Source organism: Nicotiana sylvestris, chromosome 3, assembly GCF_000393655.2.
Source record: "Nicotiana sylvestris chromosome 3, ASM39365v2, whole genome shotgun sequence".
NCBI lineage: Eukaryota > Viridiplantae > Streptophyta > Magnoliopsida > Solanales > Solanaceae > Nicotiana > Nicotiana sylvestris.
The window spans coordinates 183,312,167-183,329,046 of NC_091059.1; the positions used below are offsets into that span (position 1 = coordinate 183,312,167).

The 16,880-nt window shown below is 37.1% G+C and overlaps 1 protein-coding gene across 3 annotated transcripts; it reads right to left on the reverse strand.

Moving 5' to 3' along the window:
• Positions 1-1,094: 1,094 nt before the first annotated feature.
• On the reverse strand, positions 1,095-11,501 carry LOC104237533 (uncharacterized). 3 transcript variants are annotated; one of them, XM_070171254.1, is made up of 6 exons: positions 11,243-11,482; positions 10,947-11,036; positions 10,564-10,835; positions 9,620-9,774; positions 1,979-2,115; positions 1,095-1,514 (listed from the first exon to the last, which is right to left on the reverse strand). In XM_070171254.1, exons 2-6 carry the CDS (start codon positions 10,947-10,949, stop codon positions 1,347-1,349), a joined length of 735 nt encoding a protein of 244 aa, XP_070027355.1. In that variant the 5' UTR covers positions 10,950-11,036; positions 11,243-11,482; the 3' UTR covers positions 1,095-1,346. The 3 variants fall into 3 exon arrangements, with proteins under 3 accessions (XP_070027355.1, XP_009790000.1, XP_009790001.1); XM_009791698.2 differs by lacking the exon at positions 10,947-11,036 and having other exon boundaries at positions 10,564-10,872; positions 11,243-11,501; XM_009791699.2 differs by lacking the exon at positions 10,947-11,036.
• Between the last annotated feature and the right edge of the window lie 5,379 nt (positions 11,502-16,880).

Genomic DNA, 16,880 nt, shown 5'->3' on the forward strand with positions numbered 1-16,880 from the left:
TTTATAATTTTTAAATGAAATAGAGAATCATTAGATAACATAGTTGAATGATGTTAGTGTTTTTTTTCCCCAACACACACTTCCTTTAGTTTAACTTAACCTAAAACATAAAAAGACAATTTACTTTCAACACCGTTGGTTGGTATATGACAAATTCGATGTCGTACATTTTATCATAAAAAAGAGGAATTTTAATACTATTCATATATCATAATTCATAGCAACACGTGGTCAAATGTATGACTTACAAGAGATACAAATAGAACATTCTTCACTTACATTATTTTACACTCAAGAGATATTGAACTCTACAACACCACTGGTAAGGCCCAAATTTTGATGATTTCTCAGTGAGGTAGATGGTTTGGTTAACTGCTTGCAATAAAATATCCATCTAATATTATCATGTTTTTGTTAGACTATAAAATATGGCTTTGTTTTAATCGAGTATGGACCAAGTTGATGGTCTACATTTGCTAACTTTTCATTGTGTGTGCTACAATATTCACGAACAATGCAATAATGCAATAACTACGTGTGTTTTCCCGTTATCTAGAGTCTTTGAACTTGTCTATATATTATTAGTTTTTTTTGTGAGGGGGGAAATCCGCAGCCGCTACAACCTCTGCCACAGCCTTTGCCCTTCGGGTGACCACTTTGTGCGCACTGGATAAACCTCCCATGTGTAATAGCCTGCAAACCACACAGGGGATGTAAATCGCACTAGGCAAACCCTGTGCGACATACTCAATCCAGAAGGCATTGAAGGGGGAATCAATATGGATGACCGCCCTCCAAGCCAACTGGGCAACCCCGAAAGGTATGTATGTATAGTTAATATCCAATATCTAAAATCTTTTACTAAAGAAATTACAACCGTTGGATGAAAATATTGCTTGCTACGATAAAATATATATATATATATATATATATATATATATATATATATATATATATATATATATATATATTAATAGCTTTAATATTTACTCCTATTAGGAAAGCTGCAATAGGTTTGTAATAAATGAAGTATTATCACAATTGACTAATCAAACTCAAGTTACTCATTCTCATGTGCATTCCATGAAAAGATGTAGGTTGAAAGCACATTCATTTCGAACATAAACCTTTACAATATGCATTTATAATTCATAGTCTTGTCACTCCGTCATGTTCTATTTACATGTGTTGCAAGATTACATATTACGAATCAGGAACAGAATAGACGCTTGCACTATCTGCAATTAGTCTTAAGCATGTCCAGGGAGGACCCCCTTTTTTTTTCTTTTTTATTTGTGTGCAGTAGACTTGCATTCTGTACACACTTGTAAGTGTATGCTGCAAAGCTAGTAACCCAACCATGCAGATGGTATAGGTTGAAACTTTTGCTTGGCACATGCCAAAAGATCACAGTACTCCACATGATTCAGGCAGTCACGGAAGTCTGTGAAAAGCCTTTCAAACACTCGAGATTGGATTTTATAAGACCTTGAGTATGGGAAAGGTAAGATCACCTGCAAAAATATTGAAGGACAGACAAAGCACTATGTTACTAAAGAAAGCATGAAAATTGTCTGAACTATAAAGTAAGATAATTGCATCAAAAGACTCGAGAATAAGGTGGAAATCTTTCACATGCTCTATTTGTTTTGACGCTCTCACTGCCATCTTTAATACTTATTTGGATAGTTAGCCTCTTATAATCAAGCTCCTACCACATAACAAAACTTAGCAGATTAAACAACATACAACTTTTTTTGTTTTTTTAAGTATAAAACAACACAAAGATCTATCACTACAGGTTGATTAAACAACTATCGAACACAAGCACACATCAAGAACACTGATTTGCAGACACTCCAACCCCCTCTTTTGACCTTCAGAAAGATGATGCTCATAACAAGACCATCAATACAGGACACACACAGTGATTATCAGAGGTACAACAAAGAGTAGAAGATTTTGTGATTTTGCTTACATCCCCTTCTGATGCAAGACGCTTCAGTAAATCAAATGTTTGTTCATTCTCTTCCAAGTTGTCAATCACAGCCAGCCATATTATTGAAGCAAGCTCATGAGCCATGTCCCTCGACTTACCACAGGCAATGAACTGATCTGGAGAAACAAAAAGATAAAGCAAGATTATAGGGTTGAGAAGGAAAAGTTAAATAATGGGTTAATACCAGGATACTATGAGTGTAGAGAGCGTCAAACACTAAATAGATCCACGCTTAATTCCAATCGATGGGGCCATATCAAAGTTAGTTTCTGACTTGACACCTGTAATATAGACATGCGGTGCATCTACACAGAAGAACAGCACAACCAAACATGGTCTTCTGAGTCTATACAAGTACAAATTAAAAAAATGTTCCTTCTCCAAATACTCCTCAAGGGATTGTGATATCAAAGCCACTTCATGAGCTTGTTTGCCCTGGATTTTTGAACTGATGTCAGATCTCACTGGAAGATCTCATGTATGTTGCATAATTTCTTTTTTATAAGTGTCTGCTGCATAACTTCATATTTCTGTTTCAGAATGACAGATAAGCCATAAAAGAGGTAAATTTAACTAAAAAGGTAAGAAATAACGCCTAAATAGATTATGGCATGATCCGTAGTTTCTCCATTGCGTCACTTTTCCTGCTCAAAGGTACGCTATCTAATTTTTTGATGAAGTAATATGTTTCATTAAGAAGGCATCAAGAAGATGCAAAGTTACAAGAGGCACGCTATCTAATTTCCGAGTATTCCTTCACAAGCTAAAGCAGTGGTACAGCTTCATTGTCGGGCTAGCCATAGTAATCTGCAAGGCAGCCGACAAGCTGATATTCTATACGTAATAGCATTAATCAGTTAAAGCCGTAACTATTCAAGCAAGTAGCTCCTTCTGGGCTCTGATGCACATAGTTTCTTCCAATCTCACTAGTTCCACAAGAATATAGCACAATCATATTGTTGTTCCAATGACCCCTTCTCCGCCTTTTATTTTATATTCATTCTGAAGGATATTTTGGAACAGTCTGAATGGCTGTAGCGGCTCCTTTTTTTTTAGGTAATTAACATTTTATTAATCACCGATAATCTTTACATTTCATAGCCTGCTTTATAACTCAGCAGCTATATCTATCAAAACTCAAAAAACAATTTCATCCTACATACTATATCTAATGAAATATAAAATGTTGCACTAAGCTACTAATTCCTTTGGTAGCTCACATGACATATCATGACATATGTAGGCTATTTCTCTAGCTATGCTATCAACACTTCTGCTTCTCTATTGAAATATTCTCATGTTCCTTTCAATCCAGACACCATGGGTAACCTCTGCATACACCATTCTGTACAATAGTGCTCCATAGGATCTGCCCTCAGCTCTCTGTGTTATCCATTCTTGATGTTGCCCCCAGTTATCTCCAACTACTTCTTGCCTTTGCATCCATTGTAGTACCTTTTGCCACACTGCCTTAGTAAAGGAGCAGTTCACAAACAGATGATCTCTAGTTTCATCATGCAGCTGACATAGGGAATAGTTTGGATCCACATTGACTCCCCATTTAATCAATATATCTGCAGTTAGAAGCTTACCCTGCAACTGTAGCCACATTGTGAATACTCCCTCCGTTTCAATTTATGTGAACCCATTTGACTGGGCACGGAGTTTAAGAAAAGAGAGAAGATTTTTGAACTTGTGGTGTAAAATGAGGCACATATATTTTGTGTGGCTATAAATCATTGCACAAAAGTAAATTGTTTCCAAATAAGGAAAGGGGTCATTCTTTTTGGCACGGACCAAAAAGGAAATAGGTTCACATAAATTGAAACGGAGGGAGTATAACTTTTGGTCTAGCTTTGTTTTTGAACATCATAGACCTCCAAGCAACTCTAGGCCTATTTCCCAGCAACTGAATGTAGAACTGGCTAATCATGCTTTTTTTGACCTGCTGCCTATGTTGAATTTGTTGTAGAACTGTTCTGGCACTTAGAATCTGTCTCACCATCCAGCTTGCCTGTTGTGGGATTGCCATGTCTTCTAGCCTCTTATCTTTGATGTAGTATGCTTGAATCCATCTTATCCATAATCTATCTTGCTTGCTTGCTATATCCCAGCACAGTTTTGCTATAGCAGCCCTGTTCCACACTTGTAGATTAATCAAACCATAGCCCCCACTTGACTTAGGTGTACACATCCTATCCCAAGCCACCAGGGACTTCTTTGTGATGGTGTTGATCCGAGACCAAATATAACTTCTGCAGTAAGCCTCTATCATCTTCATAACTTTCACTAGTAAGTTGAATAGCTGTGACCAATATGATTGGATACCAAATAAGATAGTTTGAACCAGTTGCACTCATCCAGCATAAGAGAGCTTTTTGGTAGTCCATGAGGAAATCTTTGCGACTATCTTCTCTATTAAAGGATGCCACTGTATCAGGGACAGTTTCTTGGTAGCAAGAGGAATACCAAGATATTTAAATGGTAACTCTCCTATTGTGTAGCCCAACTTCTGAATAATTTCCACCTTGGTACTCTGTTGTACTCCTCCAAAATACACTGAGCTCTTCTTCAAATTTGCCTGTAAGCCAGATACTTGAGAGAAATGGTTGAAACATTCTTGAATATGAGATACAGAATTGAGATCATCCCTGGCAAATATCAAGAGATCATCTGCATAGCTTAGGTGGGTAATCCCTAACTTTGCACACCTTGGATGAAACTTAAAGTTTTTCACCTCCTTTAATTTGTTGAGGCTTCTACTGAGATATTCCATTACAATTGCAAACAAGAAAGGGGAAATGGGATCACCTTGTCTTAGGCCTTTGGCAGCATCAAAAGGTGAAGTAGTCTCTCCATTAACCATAACAGTGTAGTTGACAGTTGCTACACATTCCATTATCCAGTTCACAAATCTTTCTGGGAATCTCATTTCAATCATGACTTGCTCTAAGAAACTCCATTCAACTGAATCATAGGCTTTTTGAAGGTCAATCTTGATCATGCATCTGGCAGAAATATTCTTCCTTGTGTAAGCTTTGACTATCTCATGAGCTAATATAATGTTGTCTGCTATCCTCCTTCCAGGTATGAAACCAGTTTGAGCTTCACTTATCACTGATGCTATCACTTGTTGGATTCTGCCAGCTAGGACTTTAGAGATTAATTTGTACAACATGGTGTAACAAGCAATAGGTCTGTAATCTTTTATTGTACTAGGATTGAACATTTTAGGGACCAATGTGATAGAAGTACAATTCACTGCTTTATACAATTCCCAGTACTGAAGAACTCTTTAACAGCTTGACCGACTTCACTTTTGATAATCACTCATGTCTTCTTGAAGAAATAAGCATTGTAGCCATCAATTCCTGGCGCTTTGTCACTATCAATAGCACATAATCCATTATAGATCTCTTTGTCAGTCACCTCAACACATAGAGCAAGTTTCTGCAGTTGTGATAGTTTGGCCCATTCTTCATGATCATTTTGTCTATGGCAGGTAGAGATTGAGTTGTTGATCCCATTAGAGATTGATAGAAATCTACCACTTCCTGCTTTATGCTGTCAGGATGGATAAGTTTATCTCCCATGATTGATACAAGTTCATTTACTTGTTTTCTCTGACTTCTTTCCTTCATAACAGCTGCAAAATACTTTGTATTAGAGTCTCCCAGTTTGATCCACTTAGTTTTTGCTTTCTGCCTTAATACACTTTCTTCAATAAGGGACCATTTTTCTAAGTTCTGCAACAGGCTTTTCTCTTCTTCAATCAGAGTGTCATTACAAGCTGTATTTATCTTCTACTGCACCTCCTCTAAGTTTGTTCTAGCTTGTTTAATCTTCATACTAATGGTTCTATAATGCTCAGTGTTGAGGATCCTGAACAAAGGCCTTAACCTCTTCAGTTTTACCCAAATGTTCTTCATTTTGCCCTCAGTGAAAGATTGATTCCAGATTCTTTCTACAATGGATATAAAGCTTTCATGATCTGCCCAGACATTAAAGAATCTAAAAGGTGTTTTACCAGGTTTGGGAGCTGAGTGAAGAGTTAATAACATTGGACTATGATCAGATATGTATGGCAATCCATATTCAGTAGCCACATGACCCCGCTGCATCATCCACTCATAATTGCCAAAAGCTCTGTCAATCCTGCTGCTGATCCTTTCTACACCATGCTGCTTGTTAGACCATGTGTAATAACCACCTGTCCATGCTAGTTCATTCAGAGTTAGATTAGCTACACAATCAGCAAAGTCCTGTACTTCTGTATATGTAATGGGGTTGCCCATAAGCCTGTCATTAGTATATAGGACTGCATTGAAATCTCCACATAGCAACTATGGTTTTGTGTTTCCAGCTGCAATGTCCTTCAAACCACTCCATAATTGCTTCCTTTGCTCAATGGTATTGTAACCATATATAGCTGTAACTACACAATCAATTATTCCCACCCTATCTTGTACCAAACAGTGTATGAATTGAGCTGCAACACTTAGGATAGTAACATTATACCACTGAGAATCCCAAGTAAACCATATCCTCCCATTTGAAGCAACCTGATAGTTGGTAGCATAGCTCCAACCTGGCAGTATACTTGATATGATTTTACTAGCATTATATTCCTTAACTCTTGTTTCCACTATGATTGCTAGCTTTATTCTTTGGCTACTAATATATATTTTTAACTCTTTTTGTTTATACCTCTTATTCACCCCTCTAATATTCCAAAATATCCACTTCATCAACGAGTTAGTCTATCTCTACCCTTAGCGGGAGGTACACTACTAGTACACCATGATCCCTTATTCAATGGTCCAAAAGAATTCCTCATACCAATGGTTGATAGAGATGGAAAGTTTGTCATATCCAGTTCAAACTTGTTACATGCTGGACATTTGCCTGGACATTTGCCTGATCCACCATTGGCTGAATATTCTCCTTGTCTACAGCTTCTCTTTGACCGAGTATCTGTGATTCCCTCTACTGTAGGCTAGTCTCCCCTGCTTGACTAACCACTTCTTTCACTGGGCCTTTGATTCTCCATTCCATTGTTACTTTCTTTGCTTCTCTTCTTTTGCCTTGTTGTTTATCTTGTTGCTTGTATTGTTGTTGTTCCACACCACATCTATGTCCAACCACTAAGCATTTTTGGCAAAATTCTGGTTTCCAGTCATACCTAACATCTTGTAGGAATGTCTTTCCATTAGGGTCCATTATCTTTATCTCAATAGACAATTCTCTGGTAATATTTACTTCTATCAGCATCCTTGCAAATGATACTCTCTTTTTCTTTGCAGTACATTCATCTGCATAGATTGGAGTACCTATTGCACTAGCCATTCTACTCAAAGAGTTATGACCCCAACAATTCATTGGAAGATTAGGAAATTGTACCCATAAGGGAATTTCGGTGGGAAATTCCTCCTTGAAATCAAATTCCGGTGTCCACTGCTTCAATATGATAGGTCTATTGTTGAATGAGTAAGGTCCAGAATAGAGAATTTCTTTCATATCATCAATAGTTTGGAATTTGATGATATAGTACCCTTCCTCATGTAGATATAGATCCGGCTCCACCACATTTGCCCAATTTATCCCAATGAACCTTTTCATAGCATTATAACCTGGAGAATCCCCAATTATATATGCTATTACCGCACTCATCCACTTCTCTGTTTCCAGATATACCTCCTTTTTGTCTAATTGAACCACAACTTGGCCATCTATAATTTGTGGTGGTATGTAAGTTAAGGACATACCACTTTCCGCTGCTCGATTCCCCCGAAACAGATTTGTCCATGCTTTGCCTTGCTTATTAGTTGCTTCCTTAGGCTGATTATTCTCCATTGGCATCACTTCACTAGCTGCATGTACTGATGTCACTGTTCCATTGCTTGAGCTAGGAATCTCCTTATTTGCATGTTGGATCTGCGCCTCTTTAGAGCTACTAGCTGTCACCGGAGTACTCAGAGCAAGCCTCTTCTTCACTTTTGTACCCATCGACGAAGATTCAGCTTCACAACTTGTACCTTGTTCTACCTCTGGTGTAGCTACTTTGTCCTATAAAATTTCTTCAGCTTGAATTCGAATTCCCAAAGAGCTACCATAGATAGCTATGGGGTTCTTCCTGGGCCTTCCTCGACCTCGTCTGCGTCCCTTACCTCTGCCATTCGCCATGGAAACACCAAACAACGCACGTTAACTATCGTGCACCGAGAGCATGAGCGAAGTTTGTTTTTTAGCGGCTCCTTCCAATGTAGCAATATTGTACATTGGTTTGGTTTTAGCCAAGGGTTTATTTAATTCTTTTCCGAGGTTTCTACACAGTGCATGGATAATTGTGAGATGCAGAGAACCTCTACTAATTAAAAAAAACCTTACTCCTAAAAGATATATTGTTGAGTATTAGAATGACACAGGTTCAAATGGACAGAATTGATAAAGAGAATTACTGTAGCCGACTTCAACATATTCTGAGCTAACTTTTCTCAGACCGGTATATAAATTCAAAGCACATGAAATAAAGCAGGCGCTACCACCCCATCTTAGATCTGTTCAAAATCCAGAGAGGATACCTGATATTGTATCTCTTTCCAAATATCCCCACTCTTAATAAGAGAAAATGAAGTCAAATGATATCAAGGAGAACTCAACGTCCAGAGTTTGGAAGTTTCGAGCTCAATAGAGAAGAGGCATTAAATCTCTACCAGCAAAGACATGTGCCTAATCGGTTGGGCATTATGCTGCCCAACTCAAAGCTCAAGTAAAGCCAAGGAAACTTAAGACACACTTCAAAGAAACCTACCATCTGAAGTTGCTATGTACTTAAGTCTTGATTAGACTGATAATACCTGCACCTTACTTCATTGGTTTGAGATGAAATATTAAGATTTCCTGCAATTATCAGCTTAAGGACTGTGCTCTCTATTATATACAGAAGCAGATAACAGAGTAAATGATGCAACTCGGAACTTGGCACGTTTTTTTAAGTAGCGGACGCCGTAGTCTTCATGGTGGTAACTGCAATGGCCTTTCACCAAATGAAGATTAGGAAGCTTTTTGTATCTTCTTTATCCATTTACCTTTGCCTCAACTTTATACATCAGTGGTGTAACCCACCATGTTTCAGAAACAATTTATTTTGTACTTCAAATTTTGATGATATGTTAACCTTCTATTAGCTTTATTCTGTTGTGAAAACATCAAAAAATAATACCTAGTGCAGAGTCCTACCGGTTTTCGAACTAAAGACATTGGTGTGACCTATCAAGGCTGAGTCTTTTTGCTATTATTCTTTCGTGCAACGGTTCTTAACATTTCCCTTGCCGGAAAAGGATTATGCTGATTTTCTACCTAGTTCCTTTTCCCACTAATATAACCTTTTGGCAATAAAGTATCTTGTTTATGAATGAGAAAAAAACAACAGAGAACATGATTTCCTTTGCACATGGAAGTGCTAAAGCTTTCAGGAAATAAGAAAGCCAGGCCAAGATTGTCATACTGAAATCCTCACATCTTAAGTATCTCTTTGGATCTCTTAATATAAGAAACAGCAAGAGGTCCATCAAAAGAAAAGAGGAATAGCAGAAATGTAGGTCATTAATGAGACTGTACCTATGATGGTTCCATGAAGTACTCCAGACAAAGGTGGCATTTTCGAAATTTCAAGCTGCTCTTTGAGAAATAAATAGACATGACCAACAATCTCGTCGTCCACTTCTTCACCCAGAGCAAAGATATGCTTGCTGAGATACAGTGCAGCATATCTCCTGAAACAAGGTAATGGCACTAGGATGTCACTCATAGAGAAAACATGAAACAAGAATTGGAAAATTTTGATATGACAAATCAAACATGAAGTCAAATTAACTATTAACCTTAAGATGCTCTAAAATAAGCTTTTTTCTTCAATCTTATTCATTTTAGAGTGCAGACCAATGTCACTGTCTGTTCTCTCAGAATATAAAGGAAGTATATCTAACTTCAAAGCTTACATTCTTTTGATGACGAACTTCAAAGCTTTCATAAACATAATTCTTTTCATCATATCTAACTTCATACAGTCATATGCTTTTTTTAACAGTCTAGTGCCTATCTTATCATAAACCAAAAAGACTATTCCAGGAATATAGTGATGCAAAGACAATCCATAGTGACATGTTTTATCCAGAATGGGTGAAACTTTTGCTTTTGAATATATCTGGAATATTTTTAAGATAAAGTCCAAACTCTTTTCTCCCTCCACATTGTCATGCTTTGACTTTGGAAAGTAAGAATTGAAAATTAAGGCATTGAAGAAGAGGACATTCTGAATTGTAAATAGGGGTGCACTAAACTTTCTAACTGAAACAGTGACATCATTTTAGCATGAACTCAAAATGCAAGAGAGACATTCCATATGGAAACTAGGAGCACCAAACAACTAAAATTGAATTGAATGAAATGGCGGTAATATCATGAGATGTCTTTAAGTTTCAAACGCCAATTAATGAAAATTTTCAGTAATTTGTTTCCCTGCCTGCACAATAAAAGAGTGTACATCAGCTATTTCCATCTACCTTTTGCTCAAGCCTTGAGGAATAGGCCCTGGCCATCTCTTAACGTGGCGAGCTAGAGGAAAAGTTCTGAGAAGAGCAGCATTCCACAAGAACTCTTGCCGAAACAGATGAGCCCAATGTTTCTTAACACAAGACAAATGTCCCCATTCAGATATAGGAACGCAAATGAAAATTTCTATAAGCAGATGATCTGGAAGCTTCCCAAAAGCACAATCAGCGGAAGACAGAGAGACACGGTTCCCTTCGTTTGACATCGGGACAAGAAAACCACACTATGTATATGCATCACCAAATGAAGAAGAATTGGTTCTGAGTAAAGAGAATAAACAAGTCAAAGGTGAAAAGAACAATGACAAGCCAACTTGGAGTTTCCAGGAAATTACCATAACTTGAACAATAAATTCCACAAATTGAGGTTAGTAAAGCACAGGTATCTACACCACCATGATCGACGATACTAATTCTAGCATTATCTGACGCATAAGAAATCCATTTTTAGCTTTTCAGAATAATCAGGCAATGGAATGGTGATGGAGCAATAATCTCCACGCCGATTAGGAGGAAGGAATTTGTACTTTTTTGACATTTAAAGACTGAAAACCCAAGTTAGTTAAAAGAGCGGAAGAAACTGATTCTACGGAACAGAGCGGAACCGCAAGAGCTAAAAAGGGGAACATACCGATTAAGAGTTGACCCCTTTGCAACGCAGCTGCTCTCTCTCTCGGCAGCTTGTGTAGCTTGAGCTCCCACTGCGCTAGGGACTGACAATACAGAAAACGAGAGACGAGAGGATCGATATGCCCTTTCTGTACCGATGATGATACCTTTACTCTCTTTTGCCATTCATTTCCGTCCTAAGATCATTTCTCTCTTAACCTCTCTCTTCGACTCCCACACTTCTTTTCTTTTTGACTGTACCTCTGACCGTTTGACTAGACGATAATACATCAAACTTATCACTTTTAATAATATCGAGAAAATTTCCAAATTAGTCCCCTAAGTTTGTCATATTATTATTATTCTTATATTATTGCTACTACTACTGCTACTTCCTATCCATATATATATAAAAAAAAATATCGGAGTAATATATATATATATATATATATATATCTTAAAATACGTGTATTGCACGTGTATTTCATATTAATGAATATAAATTTTTATAAAGATTATATAGATATTATTTGCAAAATTATCTAAATTATTAAATAAAATTTTGAAAATCCAAATACCTGAAACAATGATAAACATTAATCACATTTATCTAACTCAATAAGAGAAGATTTCTTTATTGACACTATGAAAAACTACGAAACTCTATGACAATACTTTTGGAAAGTGTTTTATTAACATTTTCCTAAAAAAAAGAATAGTTTGAAATACCTAATATTTTTAACATTACCCACATTAAATCTTTTAAAACTTTAGCTAATTAAAAAATAATTGTGAGCTCTTGAGTTTTGCCTTAAGTTTTTCATCTCTTGGTATCTTAAAGTTGAAGACTTCTAATGTCACCTGGATTATTGTTATTCTAGTTGAACTAAAAATTTCTAAAATCACGTATTCTTGTGAAAATTAACTTAGTCAACTTATATAAATAACCATGAGTATTAGGAGTTCGTATATAGATCAAATAAGAAAACAATTTAATAATAAAAATTTTAGTTAATTTTAATATCCTAAATATTAAATAAAAAAAATTAAATGCTAATTTTATCCAATGTAAAATTTATTTTTAGATGTTAAAAAGGTCGATTAATTTTGCATTGAAGTTTCGTACTTTTATTATTACATTTCGCGTTTTCACACGGTAAAGTTTCGTCGTAAGTTAATCGACGTATACTCGGGGATGAGATTATTTTTGAGGTTATAAGTATTTATGCTATTTATAACGGGTGATAAGTAAGTACCATGAAGGTTAGAGGGTAAACAAATCAAAGAATATGAGTTTCATTGAAGATTGTCAATTTGGGATAGAATACGATTCAAGCTATAATACCCTGTGTTTATGGATTAGTGTCATACAATGTACTTACATAACCATGATAGTAAGGTGTATAAAGTATGTTAAAAGTGATTAGTATTTTAAGTATATTAATATATTACCTAATTATGTTAATAATGGGTCAATTGTTAATTTGGGTGGGAAGTTAACAGATCAATTGGAAATTGGTGGATAAGTTTGGTGGAAACATTACCCCAACGTGGCAGCAAGGGGTTTAATTACTAAGACCAAACAATGACTTTTTAGCTACGTGGCTAGTTGGCATATTTAGGGATTTTGGCAAAATAATCCTTACAAAAGTGGGGCCCACAACCCACAATTATAAGAGATCTTCTTATATTATTAAGTGGGATGTGTATGTTGCTAAGTAACAGATGAAGTCTCAAAAAGGAATTCATATGAAATTGCATAATACCATAGCAGCATGAGATTGCGATTCTAAGGGAGTACGGTAGAATCTTTCTCAAGAATATTATACGGATTTTTCCCTACTTCGATCTGATGTTACGTGTTTTATCGCGATTGACGTGTGTTAGAAGGATTGTCAAGAGAATCAGCTCAGATATGTTAATGATATCCTTTAGTTCCTTTTGGCATGATCCATATGATACAAATGAAACAAGCAAATGCACAACTTTCATAAATGTCTTTATTCATAGAAGCACTAGGGGTGCATATGTTCTTGAATTCTCACGTGTTTTATTATTATATCTTTTGTTCATGGGTATCAGAAAAATACGTAGTTGATAAAGTTTATCCAAAGGCATATTGTTCTCATGACATTCCGAGAAATCTTATTAACTTATTATGCATTTCATTCATTTATACATGTACATTGACCCATGACCAGATGGCGTTATATACACGTATATTATATGTATGGGATATGGGAAAAGTTTACGGCGTTATATACGCACCACCACCTGATCAGTTGGTATACCTTGATGATTTCGCCCACAGAGACCGAGATGATATGATGGGATGCACTTAGAGGCTTAATGAGGTTATGTACGCATATACCCATGCATGATAAGACATATATATGCATATACATGACATTATAAATGTCTCATGATTCACAAAGCTATTCAGATTTACAGGTTGAGTCTTTTACTTCATGTTTCTTTTATGTTTTTTACATACTACTTTCCTTGCCTTACATACTCGGTACATTATTTATATTGACGCTCTTATTTCTTGGGGCCTGCATTTTATGCCTGCATGTGCAGGTAGACAGGCTGACAGTCCCCCTTCTTAGGATCCTTGATCAGCGAGAGTTGGTGTGCGCCACTTGATCCGGAGGTGTTATTGATTTTGGTACGCTATTTTTGTATGTAGATATGGGTATGACGGGTCCAAGTCCCGCCCTTTATACAGTTGTACACTCTATTAGAGGTCTGTAGACAGTCATGTATGATTGGATAGTATGTGGCTTTGTCGACTTCTAACGTTGGATATATAGTTGTCTATAGCAGCCTTATTGGCTCGCCCTACCGTATTCCGCATGTATATGTATATGTCTTTTGGGCATGTTTTCACCACGTATGTTATTCACATGATTCAATAGTTTATTAACAGATGTTATATATGACTTACCCTTAATTCATGTTTATATCTTTGACGCATGCTTAGGGGTGTTCGACAGGTAAGACTGGGGCACTCATCATGGCCCATTGGTTTGGGTCGTGACAAAAGTGGTATCAGAGTAGTTCTGTCCTAGGGTTGTCTAGTAGAGTCTGGTTTATGAGTGTGTTGTGCACCACATTTATAAACAGGAGGCTACAGGACATATATGATGTTATCCTTCCTTCTTATCTTTGATCATGCGATATAAAGATTTATTTTCCTAACAATATGTTATGTTTTCAGCGATGCCTCGAATACTACAGTCGCCCAGAAGGGCAAGTCCGTGGCTGATGAGAATACTAGTCAAGCGCCACGAGTTACCAGGGCCTGGGCGGGTCTCATAGTGAGATTTCATCTCAGTCTTCACATACCCCGCCCTCTCTAGAGGAGCTCCGAAGGGCACCAGTTCTTGTGCCTGCCCCTGTTTATCCATTCCTCAGCAAGATGCACCAAGTCAGGAAATGAGAGATGTTATTCAACTATTGACCCGATTAATAGCCGCACAGGCTCGGCTTCCGGAGGTAGGTATTGGTCATGTAGATAGGTCTATCAGTGCGAGGGTTCGTGATTTCATTAATTTAGAACCTCCGGTATTCACTGAAGCAGATCCAAATGAGGACCCTCAAGTATTTATCGATAGGATGTAGAGGACTTTGAGGGTAATGAAGGCCACTGCGACTGAGTCAGTTAAGCTAGCTTCCTATAAACTTCAGGATGTTGCAGTTAATTGGTACAAGTCTTGGGAGTTGTCCAAAAGTGAGGATTCAGTATGTTAGGAGTTTACAGAGGTTTTTCTTCGTCATTATCTGCCAGCAGAACTTAGACGGGCCAGAGTTGATAGGTTCTTGACCCTTCGGCAGGGTAATATGAGTGTTCGGGAGTGCAACCTTCTGTTTGATTCGTTAGCTAGGTATGCTCCCGCTATTGTAGTTAAGATGGAGGATCGGGTTTATCGGTCCGTGATGGGGTTGGAGTCGCACCGACTTAACGACTGTATGTCGGTCTCACTTCAGTTAGGCATGGATATTTCTCGTATGAAGGCCTACGCTCAGGGTGTAGAGGAGTGTAAGCAGAAGCAGAGGGTCGATCGTGAGCATGGTAGGGGCCATAGTAAGAGAGCGAGATCTTTGGGTCCTTCTGGTGAGTTTTGAGGTGGTTAGAGACAATAATACCCGAGGTATCCATCCCAGCCATCGGCTAGCGCACCCCCTCAGTTTGCCGGTAGGAGATTTGATCGTTCCACATATTCGGGGCCTGGTCAGAATTCCAGGGCCTCAAGTTCTCAGTATAGAGATGAGTCAAGTCAGATGAGGCTGCCCTTGCCACGGTGTGCTCAGTGTGGTAAGCAGCATGCGGGCAGTGCCTTATGCGATTGGATGTTTGTTATACTTGTGGTTATCCAGGCCACATTATGAGAGATTATCCGACGAGAGGTAGTGCAGGTATAGTTCAGCCAGCGGGATCTGTAGCTAGTTCGTCATTGTTGATACCCAATTTTTTCCTCATATTTTTTAAATTGTATACACACACACACACACACACACATTCAAAATAGTATATTTGCATCATTATTTAATTTATGTAAGCATTTTCCATAATTTTTAGAGCTCTAAATTAATTTTCTTGCATTTTAATATCTAATAATTATCCTTTAAATTATCTTGCGATGACTTGGTTACATAAAATACATATTTTGCACCTATAATGTATGTTTCAAATATTTTATTTCATTACATGTAATTACACTAGCATTTTAAAGCTATTTTGTCTAGTTTTGCAATAATAGCCTATATTCATGTATAATTAGATTATTTATGAAAAAAATAACTTTTTATATTTTTATAATATTAAGTTATTATTTTTAATCATTTTAGTCTACAAATAATATTTTTGTTATTCATTAATTACTTTAATAAATTATTTTTGCTAAAATGTTGGGTATTTAAAAACTAGCCCCACACTAAACCTATTTTCGGACCAAACAATGGCCCAAAATCACCTAATACACCAGCCCAATACCCCTAGCCCAAACCAAACGACCCCTAACCCAAAAACCCGGTCGATACCCATTTCTTTAACCCGCCCCAATCCTGTTTTAAAATCTTGGCCATTGATCTCTAAGATCAACGGCCTACAGTTAACCTACCCTTTTTATTACCCAACCCCAAACCCTAATTCACCATTTCCTTTAAACCCGCCACCCTTAAACTCTCTCAATGCTCTCTTCATCTCTGTCAAACCCTAGCTGTCTCACCTTCAAATCCCCTCTCCTAATCCTGTTGATAATGAGATTTTACCATTATTTGCTTACCATATTTGGTTTCCTTTGGTACTGGTTACTCGATTTTGGTATTACTTAGGTATTTGCCTAATTTTGGTAAATACCACCTCTATATCGGACGAGAATCGACTCAATCTTGAAGATTTGTGTGATATTCCGCCCATATACGCGAGATGAACTGGATCCTTCATACCAGTTGTTCGATTTCGAGTTTAAAACCCTAACTATGGTTTGGAGTTTGATATTTTTCCTTTTCTGTTGTTTTACTGACATGCATGCGAGATTTACCCTTTCTCTTCGTCTGTGTTTACTTGGTATCTTTCCTTACCTGTGTTTAATTAATTATTTTCCTTGTTTGTGCATCTGATTTTACTGCTATGTAAATCCACTCCCTTTCCCCTT

Excerpts from the sequence above, each read along its gene's own strand:
- LOC104237533 (XM_070171254.1), bottom strand. Across the intron at positions 9,775-10,563 it reads CCTCAAGGCTTGAGCAAAAG|GAGATATGCTGCACTGTATC; the intron begins GTAGATGGAAAT and ends ACCTTGTTTCAG. Across the intron at positions 2,116-9,619 it reads ACTTCATGGAACCATCATAG|ATCAGTTCATTGCCTGTGGT; the intron begins GTACAGTCTCAT and ends TTGTTTCTCCAG.